The sequence below is a fragment of the Kogia breviceps genome, chromosome 1, assembly GCF_026419965.1.
Source record: "Kogia breviceps isolate mKogBre1 chromosome 1, mKogBre1 haplotype 1, whole genome shotgun sequence".
NCBI lineage: Eukaryota > Metazoa > Chordata > Mammalia > Artiodactyla > Physeteridae > Kogia > Kogia breviceps.
The window spans coordinates 198349529-198365448 of record NC_081310.1 but is presented as its reverse complement, the minus strand read 5'-3'; the positions used below and the strand labels follow the sequence as shown (position 1 = coordinate 198365448).

The 15920-nt window shown below is 46.9% G+C and overlaps 1 protein-coding gene across 2 annotated transcripts in view; it reads right to left on the bottom strand.

The window, feature by feature from the left end:
* Positions 1-15920, bottom strand: part of NPHP4 (nephrocystin 4) — a 142669-nt gene that overhangs the window by 80841 nt on the left and 45908 nt on the right. For both annotated transcript variants that reach the window (XM_067018657.1, XM_059039299.2), the window contains exons 7-9: positions 12743-12879; positions 10197-10378; positions 9378-9504 (exon numbers count right to left, since the gene is read on the bottom strand). In XM_067018657.1, coding sequence (XP_066874758.1) covers positions 9378-9504; positions 10197-10378; positions 12743-12879 — 446 coding nt within the window. The remainder of the gene's footprint in view (positions 1-9377; positions 9505-10196; positions 10379-12742; positions 12880-15920) is intronic.

Genomic DNA, 15920 nt, shown 5'->3' with positions numbered 1-15920 from the left:
TGTAGATGAAGGTCAAAAATAGGCAAAACCCATCTGTGGTTGTAGTGGGCTGAATAATGGCCCCCAAAGATATCAGGCCCTAATCCCCAGGACTCGTAAACATTACTCTGTAAGGTCAAGGGATCTTTTCAGACAGGATTAAGCTGAGGATCTTGGGAAGGAAAGAGCACCCTGGACTGACTGGTGCTAAATGCAGTCCCGAGCGTCCTTATTAGAGGGAGGCAGCGTGGGGTTTGAGACGCACACTGAGAAGCGGGCTGTGCCAGCACGTGGAGCAGCAGAGATGTGAAGATGCAGGCCTGCACGAGTGGAGGGATGGGGCCACGGCCAAGGACTGCCAGCAGCCCCCGGAGCTGGAAGAGGCAGGAAGGAGCCTCCCCTGTGGCCTCCAGAGGGAGCACAGCCCTGCCCACACCTTGTTTCCAGCCCAGTGATACTGACTCCAGACTTGTGGCCTCCAGAACTATGAGAGAATACATATCCATGGTTTTCCCCTATCAAATTTGTGGTAATTTGGCAAGCAGTCACAGAAAATTAATGAAGTTTCTAAAGATAAAAACCGAGCCATCAGGCTTCCCCGGTGGCGCACTGGTTGAGAGTCCGCCTGCCGATGCAGGGGACGCGGGTTCGTGCCCCGGTCCCGGAGGATCCCACGTGCCGCAGGGCGGCTGGGCCCGTGAGCCGTGGCCGCTGAGCCTGCGCGTCCGGAGCCTGTGCTCCGCAACGGGAGAGGCCACAACAGTGAGAGCCCCGCGTACCGCAAAAAAACAAAAAACAAGCCAGCAGATGCTGACGGGGGTGGGAACTGCCTGGGAGGGACAAGAGCGGACTTCTGGAGAGGTTCTTCTGCACCTTGGAAGAGGTGGGGGAGACACAGGTGATACGAGTCAGAACTCACAGAAGTAAGCGTAGACCTGTACAGGTCACCAAAGGTCAGCTTTACTTCAAGAACAAAACAATCACGTGAGCCCCTGAAGTGCCTGAGACCAGACCCTTCCTCGACTTGCCAGATCTAAGAGGCAAGAGATTCGCTTTCTGTTGCTTAAGCTGGACTGAACCGAGTTTCTGTTTCTAGTAACCATAAGAGTCTCAACTCACACGCCTACAGAGACGTCCTTTTGCACCAAAGAAGTGGCCCCTGGAAGTCCGGCAGTTACACAGGCTCTTCTCACCTGCGCCCAGAATGACTCCACCTGCCTGGCTCCCAGGAGTGGGAGACAGCAGCCTTTTTCTGATTCTACAGGATGTAAGGTGCGCCCCCTGCACAACTAAGCACACTGCCTGAGCAGGAAAGCAGAGATTACGGGTGGGGTGCTGCAAGAGGAAAGGAAGGACGCCGCAGAATACGGAAGCTTTTGTGCATCGCATGCCAGTCTCCTGAGCAAAATCACCAGATTGATAATGGATGGGGGAATTCCTCCAGATCATTTCCTGAAGCCGTGTGAGGAATCGACTTGAGCAAGAAACCTTCAGCTGGTTCCCAAAGCGAAAACCTGACAAGTGCTATAAGGTGTTAGAAGGAGGGGACAATTACAGGAGCTCTTTCACCTGTGACAGCCTACTATCATCAGTCTTATCTCCGGAAGAAAGAAAAGAGGAACACCAGCTCCATGTTTAACCAGAGACCTGTAAGTCGGCAGAGCAGGAGGGGCCACAAACAAGCGAGGCAGGGCTGCCAGTCCAGCATCTCATTTGGGCCTGGAGGGGAGGCCGTTTCCTCATTCTCTCCAAGGAAACACCACCAATGGGGAAATGAGAGGCAGCTCCGCCCAAGGCAGCGTTGACCGGGCTCGTGTCACTGAATTAAAGGTGAGTTGTTCCACCTTTGGTGAGAAACACCGAACAATGCACTGAAGTCAGAGATGTTAGATGCAGCACACCTTAAACCAAACCACGATGAAGACCCGTAACTTATGAGACTTGGGACTGGGTAGAATTGAGCTAAACCAAAGAAGTGATGGAGACAAAGAGAAACTTACTTCAAAAGGTCAGTCAGGAGAGGACCCTGCAAAGAAGGCAGAGCAGGAGACACCAGGAATCTCTCCCCACTGGACAACACCTGCTCTGGCAGAACTGTCTGGAGTAATTATTTTGGAACTCGGGAGACTACTGAAGGCTTGCAACCTCCAGGGGAAGAACTGGACAGTAAGTTGTGGTCAACTGGGGGCAAATTCAGCTCTTAGCCCAGCAGCAGCTCCCCACCCCCACCCCAGCCAGGGGGCAGGCAGCTGTGTCCATGTTCCTGGGACAGCCTGTGGGAACCAGGGTGGGAAAAAAGACCCCCTCCTCTAAAGATTGGGTATCCATGCTCTGATTTTCTTTGTAACATCTTTATTGGAGTATAATTGGTTTAGTTATGGTGTGTTAGTTTCTGCTGTATAACAAAGTGAATCAGCTATGTGTATACATATATGCCATATCCCCTCCCTCTTACATCTCCCTTTCACCCTCCCTAACCCACCCATCTATGCTCTGATTGCTGCTTCTGATCACAGAGGTACAGGAAAGGGGAATGCACCAGTGTTGTTGCACCTTCCCTCCAGCTGCAGAGGATTTGAAGGCTCAGAGCCTTTTCCACCTTCATTTTTCTTTTTCCTCTTTTGGGAGCCAGACATTAAAGACTCAGACATTCAAAAACAACTGCATGTATGTGGAAAATTAGAAAGTGACCATGCATGCCCAGGGAAAGGCACAGGCTCAGAAAAGACCTAAGAAGAACTTAAGTTTATACCTCTGGATGATCCTCAGCACACAGAAAGCCCATAGCAATTCCAAAAAACCCAAAAAGGATTATAATAAAAAACAGCAAACCCTGGAGTATGGGCAGATCTGATTTCCAGAGTTGCCACATTATTAGACCCAAATGTCCAGTGTTCCACAACAAAAACAAAAGCACAAGGCATACAAAGAAACAGAAAAGTATGGCCCATTCAAAGGAAAAAATAAATCAACAGAAACTGTCCCTGAAAACAACCTAATGGTAGATATACTAGATAAAGGCCTTAAAACTACTGTCTTAAAGATGCTCAAAGAACTAAAGGAAGATGTGGAGAAAATCACGAAAACTCTGTATGAAAAAAATGGAAATATCAATAAAGAGACAGAAAACCTAAAAAGAAATTCTGGAGCTGAAAATTACAAAAACCAAAAATGAAAAATTCACTGGAGGGATTCAAAGGCAGATCTGAACATGCAGAAGAAAGAATCAATGAACTTGAAGATAGAACAATGGTAATTGCTGAGTCTGAAAAAGAAAAAAAAAATTTTTTTTAAGCAGAAAGAACTTAAGGGACCTATGGGACACCATCAACTGGACCAACATACACATCACGGGAGTCCCAAGAGACAAGTGAAAGAAGGGGCAGAGAGAGCATCTGAAGAAATAATGGCTGAAAACCCCCCAAATTTGATGAAAGACATGAATATAAACATCCAAGAAGCTCAATGAACCTGAAGAGATCCACACTGAGATACACTGTAATCAAACTTTCAAAAGACAAAGAGCAAAAATTGAAAGCAAGGAGAGAAGCAAACTGTCACATACAAGGGATCCTCAATTAGATTATCAGCACATTTCTCATCAGAAACTTGAGGCCAGAGACAGTGAGCCAGCATACCAAAGAGCTAAAAGGAAAACAAAACTGTCAACCAAGAATCCTATATCTGGCAAAACTCTCCTTCAAAAGTGAGAGAGAAATTAAGACATACCTAGATAAACAAAAGCTGAAGGAGTTCATTATCACTAGACTTGCTTGCAAGAAATGCTCAAGGGAGTCCTGCAGGGTGAAATGAAAGGACACTAGACAGTAACTCAAAGCCATACGGTAAAAAAAAGATGTCAATGAAGGTAAATATATGGACAATTATAAAAGCTAATATTATTGAAACAGTGGCTTGTCACTGCTCTTTTTGTTGTCTACATGATTTAAAACACTAATACATATAAAGGAAAAAACAAATTATTAGTGTAAAAGCTACTACAACTTTGGTTTGTAACTCCGTATCTTGTTTTCTACATAATTTAAGAGAATAACACATTGAAAAGCATTATCATTTTGTTTTGGGCACACAATGTATAAAGATGTAATACTGTGGCATCAACAACCGAAAGGGTGGGAGATGGTGCTACAGATGAACAGAGTTTTTGTATGTTATTGAAATTAAGGTGGTACAAATTCAAATTAGTGTTATAACTTCTGGATGCTAAATGTAGTCCCCATAACCACAAAGAACTGAGCTATAGAATATACACAAAAAGAAATGAGAAAGGACTTTAAACATTTCACTTCAAAGAAAATCAACCAAACGCAAAAGAAAACAGTAACGCAGGGACCAAAAAAAAAAAAAAAACTGTAAAGCACATAGAAATAAATAACACAACGACAGAAGTAAGTCCTTCCTTATCAGAAATTACTTTAAATGTAAATGGATTAAACTCTCCAATCAAAAGACAGAGACTGGCAGAATGGATAAAAACACATGATCCAACTATTCACTGTCTATAAAAGATCCACCTGAGAACCAAAGACACATACAGGCTGGAAGTGAAATGAATATCAACAAAGTAAAAAGGGAAACCACAGAATGGGAGGAAATATTTGCAAATCGTATATCTGATAAAGGATTGATATGCAAAATATACAGAAAACTCCACAACCCAATAAAAAACTGGCAAAAAACCTAGACATTTCAAATGACCAACAAGCATATGAAAAGATGGTCAACATCACTAATCGCTAGGTAAATGCAAATCAAAAGTACAATGAGATACTACTTCACACCCATTAGGATGGCTCCTATCCAAAAAATAGAAAGCAATGAGCTTCGGCAAGGACGTGAACTGTTGGTGAGAATGTAAATTGGTGTAGCCACTGTAGACAACAGAATGGTGCCTCCTCAAAAGTTAAAAATAGAATTACCGGGGCTTCCCTGGTGGCGCAGTGGTTGAGAATCCGCCTGCCGATGCAGGAGACACGGGTTCGTGCCCTGGTCCGGGAAGATCCCACATGCCGCGGAGCAACTGAGCCCGTGAGCCATGGCCGCTGGGCCTGCGCGTCCGGAGCCTGTGCTCCGCAACGGGAGAGGCCACAACAGTGAGAGGCCCGCATACCGCAAAAAAAAAAAAAAAAAAAAAAAAAAAAAAAAAATAGAATTACCAAATGATCCAGTAATTCCACTTTGCGGGTATATACACAAAAAGTACTAAAGGCAGGTCTCAAAGAGATACTTGTACACCCGTGGTCACAGGAGCATTGTTCTCAATAGCTAAAACATGGAAGCAACCCAAGTGCGGTCTATCCATGCAATGGAATATTATTCAGCCTTAAGAAGGAAGGAAATTCTACGATATGCTACAACATGGGTGAACCCTGAAGACTTATACTAAGTGAAATAAGTCAGTCACAGAAGGACAAATACTGTATTATTCTACTTACATGTGGTACTTAGAACAGTCAAAATCATAAAGACAGAAAGTAGAATCATGGTTCCCAGGGGCTAGCAGGAGGGGAGGATGGGGAGTTTGTTTAATGGGCACAGAGCTTCAGTTTTACAAGATGAAAAGAGTTATGGGGATGGATGGTGGTGATGCTTGTACAACAATGTGAATGTACTTAATACCACTGACTGTACACTTTAAAATGGTTAAGATGGTAAATTTTACGTGTATTTCCCCACAAGAAAAAAAGGCATTTAAAAGAAACAAGTAAGTCAGAATACCCCTGAATTGGACACTTTAAAAATCATATTAGGGCTTCCCTGGTGGTGCAGTGGTTGAGAATCCGCCTGCCGATGCGGGGGACACGGGTTCGTGCCCCGGTCCGGGAGGATCCCACATGCCGCGGAGCAGCTGGGCCCCGTGAGCCATGGCTGCTGAGCCTGCGCGTCCGGAGCCTGTGCTCCGCAACGGGAGAGGCCGCAACAGTGAGAGGCCCACATACCACACACACAAAAAAAAAATCATATTAGGTTATGTGAATTTCTTCTCAATGAAAAAACCTTTTTTTAAAAAAGACAAATTTAAAAAAAAAAACAATTTTTAAAAAATGAGTTGTTATCTTTCCTAAAACTGTGAGGGGGACCCAACATTCAGGACAAAACAGAACACTCGACACCAATTCCCTCTTCTTTAGCAAAACCTCCACCTAAGCAGACAGTCGGAGACTCGGCAGGCCCTGCCCGCTCTGGGGGTCCTCCGATGGTGACAGCCTCAAAATGCAGCACAGCGAGATGTATGGCTGAAATGCGCGTACAGCTGCAAGGTGACTCAATCAGGACACGGACCTCGCTCCAGGGTCCAAGGCGGGGTTATTTTGAAAGCTCTCCAGAGCACCCTCGAGACATCTGTATTTCTAAGTTCCAGAAAGTTTAAGTTTAGGTAAATTTCAGAGTAAATCCAGGCGTGATACCTATGTTATGCACTGAAATCTCTGTTATATGAACTTGTTTTGTTCAAAGAATACTAGCAAATATATAAATGAATTAGAGTTTTACCTCCCAGAGATGTGGGAGAGGGTTATTTTGCTATATTACCCCCCAGGAAAGAGCTCGTTTGACCCCTGGCAGCCCCGTGCCAATGTGCACTTATTCAGACATCAAAACGCAGCAAAAGACACTGGGTCTGGTTATTTTTACAGCTACCTTCTCTCCACGCCACTCTTATGTTCTAGGCAGTCTGCTTTATCAGCTTTATTCAAACAGCAAACATTTCTGGAGGCCACACCTGCAAAGCTCACGGCGTTTCCAAACGGGCCATCCGCTGTGGGTGCTCTGTCCCCACGGACTCAAGTTTCTAGAAGGTACGTTGTCTGGATCAGGAGAACAGTTAACCCAAGGACAAATCAAAAAGGCTTTAGTCGTTCTGGCTAACAGATTACAAACAAGGGGTGTGTCTTCTCAACATTTTTTTCTAGTTTGTGTCTAATGACTACCAAAATATTCAGGACCAAAAAAATCCTCTGAGACTCAGGTGACTGGGTATAAACTGGAGACACTATTAGCCCAGATGGCCTCTCGCTGATCTAGGTAAACACTCGAAAGTGCACAGTCTCACAAAGGTCTATTTCTGATTAAGGAAAATACTTAAAACGTACACCCAGGCGGGCTGGGAGACTGATGATACCGAGAATTTTGTTTTCGTTTTTGAGGTGTGACGATGGTATTGCAGGGAAGTTTTGCCCCCATCTTTTGGAAAGATCTACTGCACTGTCCACAGAGGAAATGACACGGGGTCTAGGATTTGCTCTAAAATAATCTGGGAGGAATGGGGACAGGAAAGAAAGGCAGAGACAAGGCTGGCCATGAGCTGATAACTTCTGAGACTGGCGATGGGTACATTCACTGGGTTTATCGTACGCTTCTATCTTTATATTTGAAATTCTCTGTAATTAAACAGGTCTTAAAGAAAAGAATGTACATGCCGAAATGTTTACAATAATCAAAACAGATGCAATTATGACTGGAATTTGCTTCAAAATGAACCAAAATGGGTTGTGCAAGAGGGTATGGACAAAACAAGACCGTCCACAAAGTAGATAACTGCTGAAGCTCCTTGGGGCTTCTTTTACTCTCCAGTCTGCTTTTGCTTGCACTTGAAAAAACTAGAGTTTTTTAAAAGGAAAGCAAAGGGAGAAAGGAACTTGCAGGCTGAATGCCCCCGAAGACACGCTCCATAATGGAGTGCAAAGGGAAGCAGGAGCGCGCCAGCTGCGACCCGTCCCTCCAAGGCCGAGCCCTGACCTTGCAGGAGGCCCCGCGGGCCGCGTCCCCTCCTGGGACACTCCTGGGGGAAGGAGCGAGAGCCCATACCGACGGCATCAGGCTTGTTTTCTCCTGTACATCGAAGTCTGGCTGTGCTGGGACTGCCTGACTCGGCTTTCAACCCCGGAATGCTAACCCGCCCTCAGTGTTCCACGTGCAGCAAGTAATTTGTGCGGAAAATCATTGCAGACACAGGAACATTTCCTCTCCAGATTACGCTGAAGAAAGTACACTTGATGACGGTAAAACGGAATCCAACATTCCATGTTAAGATAAACCTCCACATCAAAAAGAACTGATGAGCTATTTCAAGCCACATTCCAAGAGCTCCACAAGCAACAGCGCGTGGCAGATCCACCTGTCAGCGGGGAAGCATTTCAGTGAAGAGTTAAAAAATCACAATCAAGTGTCGGGTAAGACACAAAGGTTCCAGGACACAGGCTTTATAATCACAAGCGAATTGTAATTAACGTTCTCGAGGGGACACAATCTAAATGTAAATGAGTGGAGAGCCAGGCCCACCGATCCTCGGGGGCTCCCTCTGTACCGACCCCCTGCCCACACCCAGTGGGAGCACCAGGGGTCTTGCACCCGAGCCGGCGAACTTCCTCCCAGGACGGCGAAGGCCCAGAAGCCCCTCCCTCCCGGTAAAGCTCCACCCCAGGCCCAGAGTGCCTGCCCCGGGCAGACAAGCATATCTGAGTACAGTTGCATTTTAGCTGAAATTTCTGGTAACAAAGAAAGCAGAGCTGGGAACAAGAGCTTTGCGAGAATAACTCATTCGTTCGGCTATACTCAGAATACCTGCCTCTGGGTCTGTTCCCCTGATTAGGACTCTGAATTACACGACGAGGTACGGACATCAGAGAGGTCAGTTCACTGCTACCAGAGGAGATCAGGAACTAACACGGCAGCTGTGCCGACACCCCATTCTCCTTCCAAAGGGCCCCCAAGACCGCTCTCAGTCCCCTGCTCTCCCCTCAGCTGCACGGTGATGCAGGCAGACTGGCCACCACAGAAGGTGTCTTGCTGGCCTTTTTTAAATTTACTTGTTAAATTGATATTTGCTTTTTCAAACAAAAATCTGAATCTTAAGAACAGCATGACTTGGGTTTTCCAAAAACTCGGCATCAATGATGTAAATGACATCTCTTTGTTACATTTCTTCCAGCTGAATCCCATGAAGTCTTACGCTTGGTTCTGATGTGGGCGCATACAAAGTCCACTCTAAGAAGACATTCATTTCTTGTGCGGATTCAAGCTTTACTACACTTAGTATCGTTTGAAAAATGCATTAAAAGGGTCTCATTTTTTTCAAAGTAATTATTGATTCAATAATTATGAATTGATGATACGATGATGCATGACGCCTATTGAACTGTTTTCACCGTCTGCCAGCAGGATGCATGTGCTATTTTACCACAAAGAAGGGAAACGAATAGAACAAAGCTATCACTGGGAACAAGTGTTTTCTAGAATCATGTTCCACGCTTGTTATCTATACTGTTAATAATAATTACACTGCTTTTAATGGAAGAAAAATTCATGGTGACTATGCTTATTCTGTGTGCGTGGAGCCCGTCGCCAGGCGGCACGCGAAACCAGCTGATGGTTCTTACGTTGCCGTCCGCTCCCGAAGGGCTGTTAAACACGTACTCCAGCTGAAAGACGATGGTGAACGCGGGGTGACAGACCATCTCAGGGAGCTGGAGGCGGCTTCTCAAGACCAGAGTGTGGTTTCCAGATCTGGGCCGAGAACACACAGAGGGGGCGTGTCAGGCCGTGCTCCGGCCGCCCTGCACCACACCCCACCATCAGCTCGGGCGCCGCTGCTACAGCCTGGTACGGTGAGTCCCCCAAGCAATGGCCCTGAGCTCTTCCGGGTGTTTGGCCATCAAGGTAATTTCCGAAAGCAGAGCCTTGCTTAGGTGCCGCAATCAACACTTTCCCAAACTGCCAGCACTGGTATCAGGAGGATGGAAGGTCTCCAGGGAGGTGCCCCCTCCAAGGCCGGCCTCCGTCCAGCTTCACATATGGAACCCCTAGGCGGTGTCTCTGATTGTGATTTGAGAAGCACAGGACTGAACAGAGCAGCAGAACTTACTGCCCTCTGGTTCTGTGTCATGTGAGAAAGGGATCCCAGGGCGCCATCTGGAGGAAAGCATGCCAGGGCTCCATAGCTGGAAGCCTCTGTAATGCTAACTCCAAAACCCGTCGTGGCACAAAAACCAGGATCTTTCCAACCTCACAGCACTGAGGTCTGCTCCGGATGGGGAGGACGAAGCGAGAGGAATCAACGGCGCCGGGGGAGAGCCCAGGGGGGTGAGCGCACACCTCACGCGTGAGAACACCTGCCTTTCGCTCTGATCCCCGGCCAGGTGCCCACCCGCACCTCCTAACTCCACGCGGGCCGCGACCTGGGACCCCGGGGGAAATACCTGGCCTTCGAAGAGGCGCCAACTTTCCGGCTGAAGCTGGCAGAGTGCGTCAAGGCCACCTCCAGCTCAGGCACCAGCACCACCACCTGTGGCCTCTGCACGAAGCCCAGCCCGTTGTGCACGCCCACGCGCAGGCGCCGCTCCAGGATCTCCAGGGCACCACTGTCCAGCAGGCTGCCCGCCTGGGAAAAGCACACATGGCACAGAGTGAGGTCGGTGCGGAGCGGGGAGGGAGGGCACCAGAAAAGCTCCCAGCAGAGAGAAGAGACCAGAACAGGGGCTTCGGACATTCCGGACCAGATGGAGCTTAGGGAAGCACCATCCAATCAGAGCAGGACCGGCCTGAAGGCGTCTTCTAGGTGCTTCGGGGATTTCTCGCGCGGCATCATCTTGTAGAGGAATACATCCCCCAGATGCCTGAATCAGCTAACTCTCGCTTCGGGTTTCCAAGGCTGAGCTACAATTCTCAAGCCTCGGCAGACCAGCAACCAGGGGCCCTAGCACCTCCAGCAGTGAGAAGGAGTGGGCTCCAAGTGGGCTCCAAGAAGTGAGAGGTCCCGGAGTCAAGGGCAGGCGCTGACGGAGGCTGAGCACAGCGAGAGCTTCCACACCTCTGCCCTCCCCCAGCTCGGACACCTGAGACTTGGGGCGGACAGGGCCACAGGAAGAGTGGGCATATTTAGGCAGTAAGTCTGCCTCAAAGTGATCCCTGGAGAGTAAAGCGTTTCCATCTTAACAAACAAAACCTTACAGGCACCGTAACGAACGAGCAAGGCTATTCCTCCAGGCTATTACTGTTTATTAAACTATGTGATGGTTGCAAAATGATCCCTGAATTTTTGAGTTCTCTTCACTGCCCATTAATCATGCTGAACAGACGTAAATTCAGCCCATTAGTCTCTGAGTGATGGAGATAGAACGAAGGTGATAACGGAGTATCTGCCGGTTGGATGGGAACGAAAATACAAAGAGAGTAAAAACACATAATAAAGTGATGTTTATAGGAAAATATAAAATTCAGCAATGCTTCTCTTAAACATCTTTCTACCCTCAGACTATCTTTCCTTTTTTCTTTTTTTTTTTTTTTTTTTTTTTTGCGGTACACGGGCCTCTCACTGTTGTGGCCTCTCCCGTTGCGGAGCACAGGCTCCGGACGCGCAGGCTCAGAGGCCACGGCTCACGGGCCCAGCTGCTCCGCGGCATGTGGGATCTTCCCGGACTGGGGCACGAACCTGCGTCCCCTGCATCGGCAGGCGGACTCTCAACCCCTGTACCACCGGGGAAGCCTCAGACAATCTTTTCTGAGCAATTAGAAAACAGCAGGAACTATGCCAAGAAAATCTATGAGGCTAGTTCAATCCTCTTCTCTGGTTCGTGTTTCTGTGTCACATGAGACTGCACTACAAGGAACAACATTTCCGAGAACGGGTAGAGAGCAGAAGAAAAGGCCACCTTATCCGTGCGTGTACACGCATCCGTGCGTGTGCGTGTGCCAATAATTTGCTAACTTCACAGACTGAGAGGATGGGCGCCCACTGACTGCATCATTCATTCTCACAAATACTTGTTAAAGACCTACTATGTGCCGGCTGTTTTAGGCACATCAGGTGCAATGGTAAAGCAAACCAAGTCCCTGTCCTCCTGGTGCAAATACTCCAGAGGGGGGCCGACGATCCACTCATAAACAGTAAGGAAACCGGGTGCTCCCCGAGAGGGCCAAGCACCCAGAGAAACGAAGCAGGGTGAGGCGCCAGAGCGCGCGCCTGGCAGGGAGGAGGGGAAAGCTGCCTGCAGCTTGGGCAGGGCAGCCCCTCAGGGCAACAGGCCTGCACTGAGACGTGAACCCTGAGAGGGGTCGTGCGCGGATCCAGATGAAGAACACGCAGGAAAGTGGGCCATGTGTTCAAAGGCCCACGGCGGGGACGAGGCATCGCGGTGCGGAGTCTGCAGGACGGCGTCACACGGGCAAAACTGAGCAGCGTTACGGGGAGCCCCGCTCACAGTAAACTGCTTCGATGGGGCAAAGTGATGGAGATCCCTAGTCGTCTCCTTGGAAATACCCTCAAAATGTCCCTTGTAAATGTGGATTATTTTACAGGTTTTCCTATGCTCATTTGGTGATTTAATTTACTTTTAAATGAGAATTGATTAAGTTACATCGAAGTGAATGCTAATTAATGTCTCAGGATAACAGCACCCTCGTCAATATCAAAGTTAAGACAACGGGCTAGTGGGACTTCCCTGGTGGTCCAGTGGTTAGGACTCCGCTCTGCCAATGCAGGGGGCCTGAGTTCAATCCCTGGTCGGGGGACTAAGATCCCGCATCCCACATGCCACGTGACCCAGCCAAAGAATAAAAATTTTTTTAAAATAAAGACAATGGGCCAGTGTCCCTCTTCAGCCACAAAGAGACAAAAGACAGGACCACAGGTGTCACCAGGGGCTGGACCACCCACCTGGGGGCTTGAGAGGCCAGGAGCTCCCCAGCTTCACCTACCGCTGCCACCTGCACTGTTCAGTCTAACTTCCCCGGCCCAAGACTGTACCTCCCGGAAGTGATCGCTGATCACAAGTTCCAGAAGCTCCTCCTCAAACTTCTCCAGGGAGGGGTACATCGTGAAGAACAAATCATCCAGGTACCACGTGAGAGACTTCTGAAGGCGAGGCTTCCGGAGGATGTCCCCTGTACAACGAGAGGCTCACAGGGATGTGACCCGCAGAAACAAAACCACCGGAGGGTCCTCTCACCCACGCGGGGTCCAGACCGCAGGCCAAGCACAGAGAAGGCAGCATGGGCATTGTTCAGACAGGATTCACAGCCAGAGCACACCTCAGTCCAAGCCCACACACCAAACAGATCAAACAAGCGCAAATTTCATTTTCGGTCCAAATTCTACCCCCAACCATCTCCAGGAACAAATCCCCTAATCCAACCATCCAGGGCACACAGACAGCCTGAGGCACACAGACATCTGTCCCCCGCACTCGGCTTCCCTTTATCGTGACCTCCTAACCAGCAAGGGCACAGCCCACTATGTCATTTCTCATTTCATTAGGTTTACCCTGAACCGTGTGGAAACACGCAGGAATACGCGTGAGCATGGCACGGCAAGGAGCAGAAACTCAGGCTGGGCTGGCACCACGAGGGAAGTCCCACCCCGATCAAGAAGCACCCCTGGACCGTGAGCTCCGTGAGGACAGAAGGGGACGGCGGCCCCTGCATCCAGCCCAGCGCCCGCACCAAGCAGGTACGTGGAAACCCAGCCGCAGCCACAAGAGGGGAGCATCACGTCCATCTGGAGAGGATTCTCCATGGGCTCTGGAGGAAAGGTGACACAGGAGGAAGAAGGCAAAGCCTGCTGCTCCCCAGCAAACACACCCCCAGGGGTCTGTCCCTTACGTCCCCATCAGTGTCATCTTTCTGGTTCTGGTCCTGTCTGTCTCTTCCTAAATTTTTATGATTATTTAAATATTTACATGCAAGGTCTTCGATTTTGAAAGCCAATTCTAAACTTAAAAAAAAATTGACATGAGACTCAACGCTGAGGGGTGGAGTCAAGGTGCCATACTAGGAGGATGCGAATTCGTGTCTCCTCACACCTAGGGCACCTACCAGGCACCGGTGGGGGACCACAGACACCTAGGGGACAAGAGGAACCCCCAGTGACCAGTTGTTTCAATTACAGTTTTATTTTTCCTAATATATTTTTTATCTTTCTAACTTTATTTTGCATTTCAGTCTTTGATATTATACTGTTTCTTTTTTTCTTTCTTTCTTTCTTTTTTTTTTACCATGCCATGAAGCTTGCAGGATCTTGGTTCCCAGGCCGGACGTCGAGCTCGAGCTCCTGTAGTGGGATCTCCGAGTCCAAACTGCTGGACTAACAGAACCTCAGACCCCAGGGAATATCAGTTGGAGTGAGGCCTCCTGGAGGTCCTCATCTCAACACCCAGACCAGGCTCTATCCAACTGCCTGCAAACTCCAGTGCTGGACATCTCAGGCCAAACAACCAGTAAGACAGGAATACAGCCTGACCCATCAAAAAAAAAAAAAGAAAAAAAGAAACGACAAAAAAAAAAAAATGTTACAGATGAAGGAGCAAGGTTAAAACCTACAAGACCAAATAAATGAAGATGAAATAGGCAAGCTACCTGAAAAAGAATTCAGAGTAGTGATAGTAAAGATGATCCAAAATCTCGGAAACAGAACGGAGAAAATACATGAAACATTTAACAAGGATCTAGAAGAACTAAAGAGAAGGCAAACAGTGATGAACAACACAAAAACTGAAATTAAAAATACTCTAGAAGGAATCAATAGCAGATTAACTGAGGCAGAAGAATGGATACATGAACGGGAGAATAAAATGGTGCAAATTACTGCCACAGAGCAGAATAAAGAAAAAAGAATGAAAAGAATTGAGGACAGTCTCAGACACCTCTGGGACAACATTAAACACATCAACATTTGAATTATAGGGGGTCCCAAAAGAAGAAGAGAAAAAGACAGGGTCTGAGAAAGTACTTCAAGAGATTATAATGGAAAGCTTCCCTAACATGGGAAAGGAAGTAGTCAATCAAGTCCAGGAAGCACAGAGAGTACCACACAGGATAAACCAAGAGAAACACACCAAGACACACAGTAATCAAACTGACAAAAATTAAAGACAAAGAAAAATTATTTAAAGCAACAAGAGAAAAACAACAAAAAACATACACGGGAACTCCCATAAGGTTAACAGCTGATTTCTCAGCAGAAACTCTACAAGCCAGAAGGGAGTGGCATGATATATTTAAAGTGATGAAAGGAAAGAACCTACAACCAAGAATACTCTACCTAGCAAGGATCTCATTCAGATTCAAGAGAGAAATCAAAAGCTTTACAGACAAGCAAAATCTAAGAGAATTCAGCACCACCAAACCAGCTCTACAACAAATGCTAAAGGAACTTCTCTACATGGGAAACACAAGAGAAGAAAAGGACCAAAAAAAACAAGCCCAAACCAATTCAGATAATGGTAATAGGAACATACATATTGATAATTACCTTAAATGTAAACGTATTAAATTCTCCAACCAAAAGACACAGACTCGCTGAATGGATACAAAAACAAGACCCATACATATACTGTCTACAAGAGACCCACTTCAGACCTAGGGACACATACAGACTGAAAGTGAGGGGATGGAAAAAGATATTCCATGCAAAGGGAAACCAAAAGAAAGCTGGAGTAGCAATTCTCATATCAGACAAAATAGACTTTAAAATAAAGACTACTAAAAGAGACAAAGAAGGACAGTACATAATGATCAAGGGATCAATCCAAGAAGAAGATATAACAATTGTAAATATTTATGCACCCAACATAGGAGCTCATCAATACGTAAGGCAAATGCTAACAGACATAAAAGAGGAAATCGACAGTAACACAATCATAGTAGGGAACTTAACACCCCACTTGCACCAATGGACAGATCATCCAAAATGAAAATAAATAAGGAAACACAAGCTTTCAATGACACATTAAACAAGATGGACTTAATTGATATTTATAGGACATTCCATCTAAAAACAACAGAATACACTTTCTTCTCAAGTATTCATGGAACATTCTCCAGGATAGACCATATCTTGAGTCACAAATCAAGCCTTGGTAAATTTAAGAAAATTGAAATTGTATCAAGTATCTTTTCTGACCACAATGCTATGAGACTAGATATCA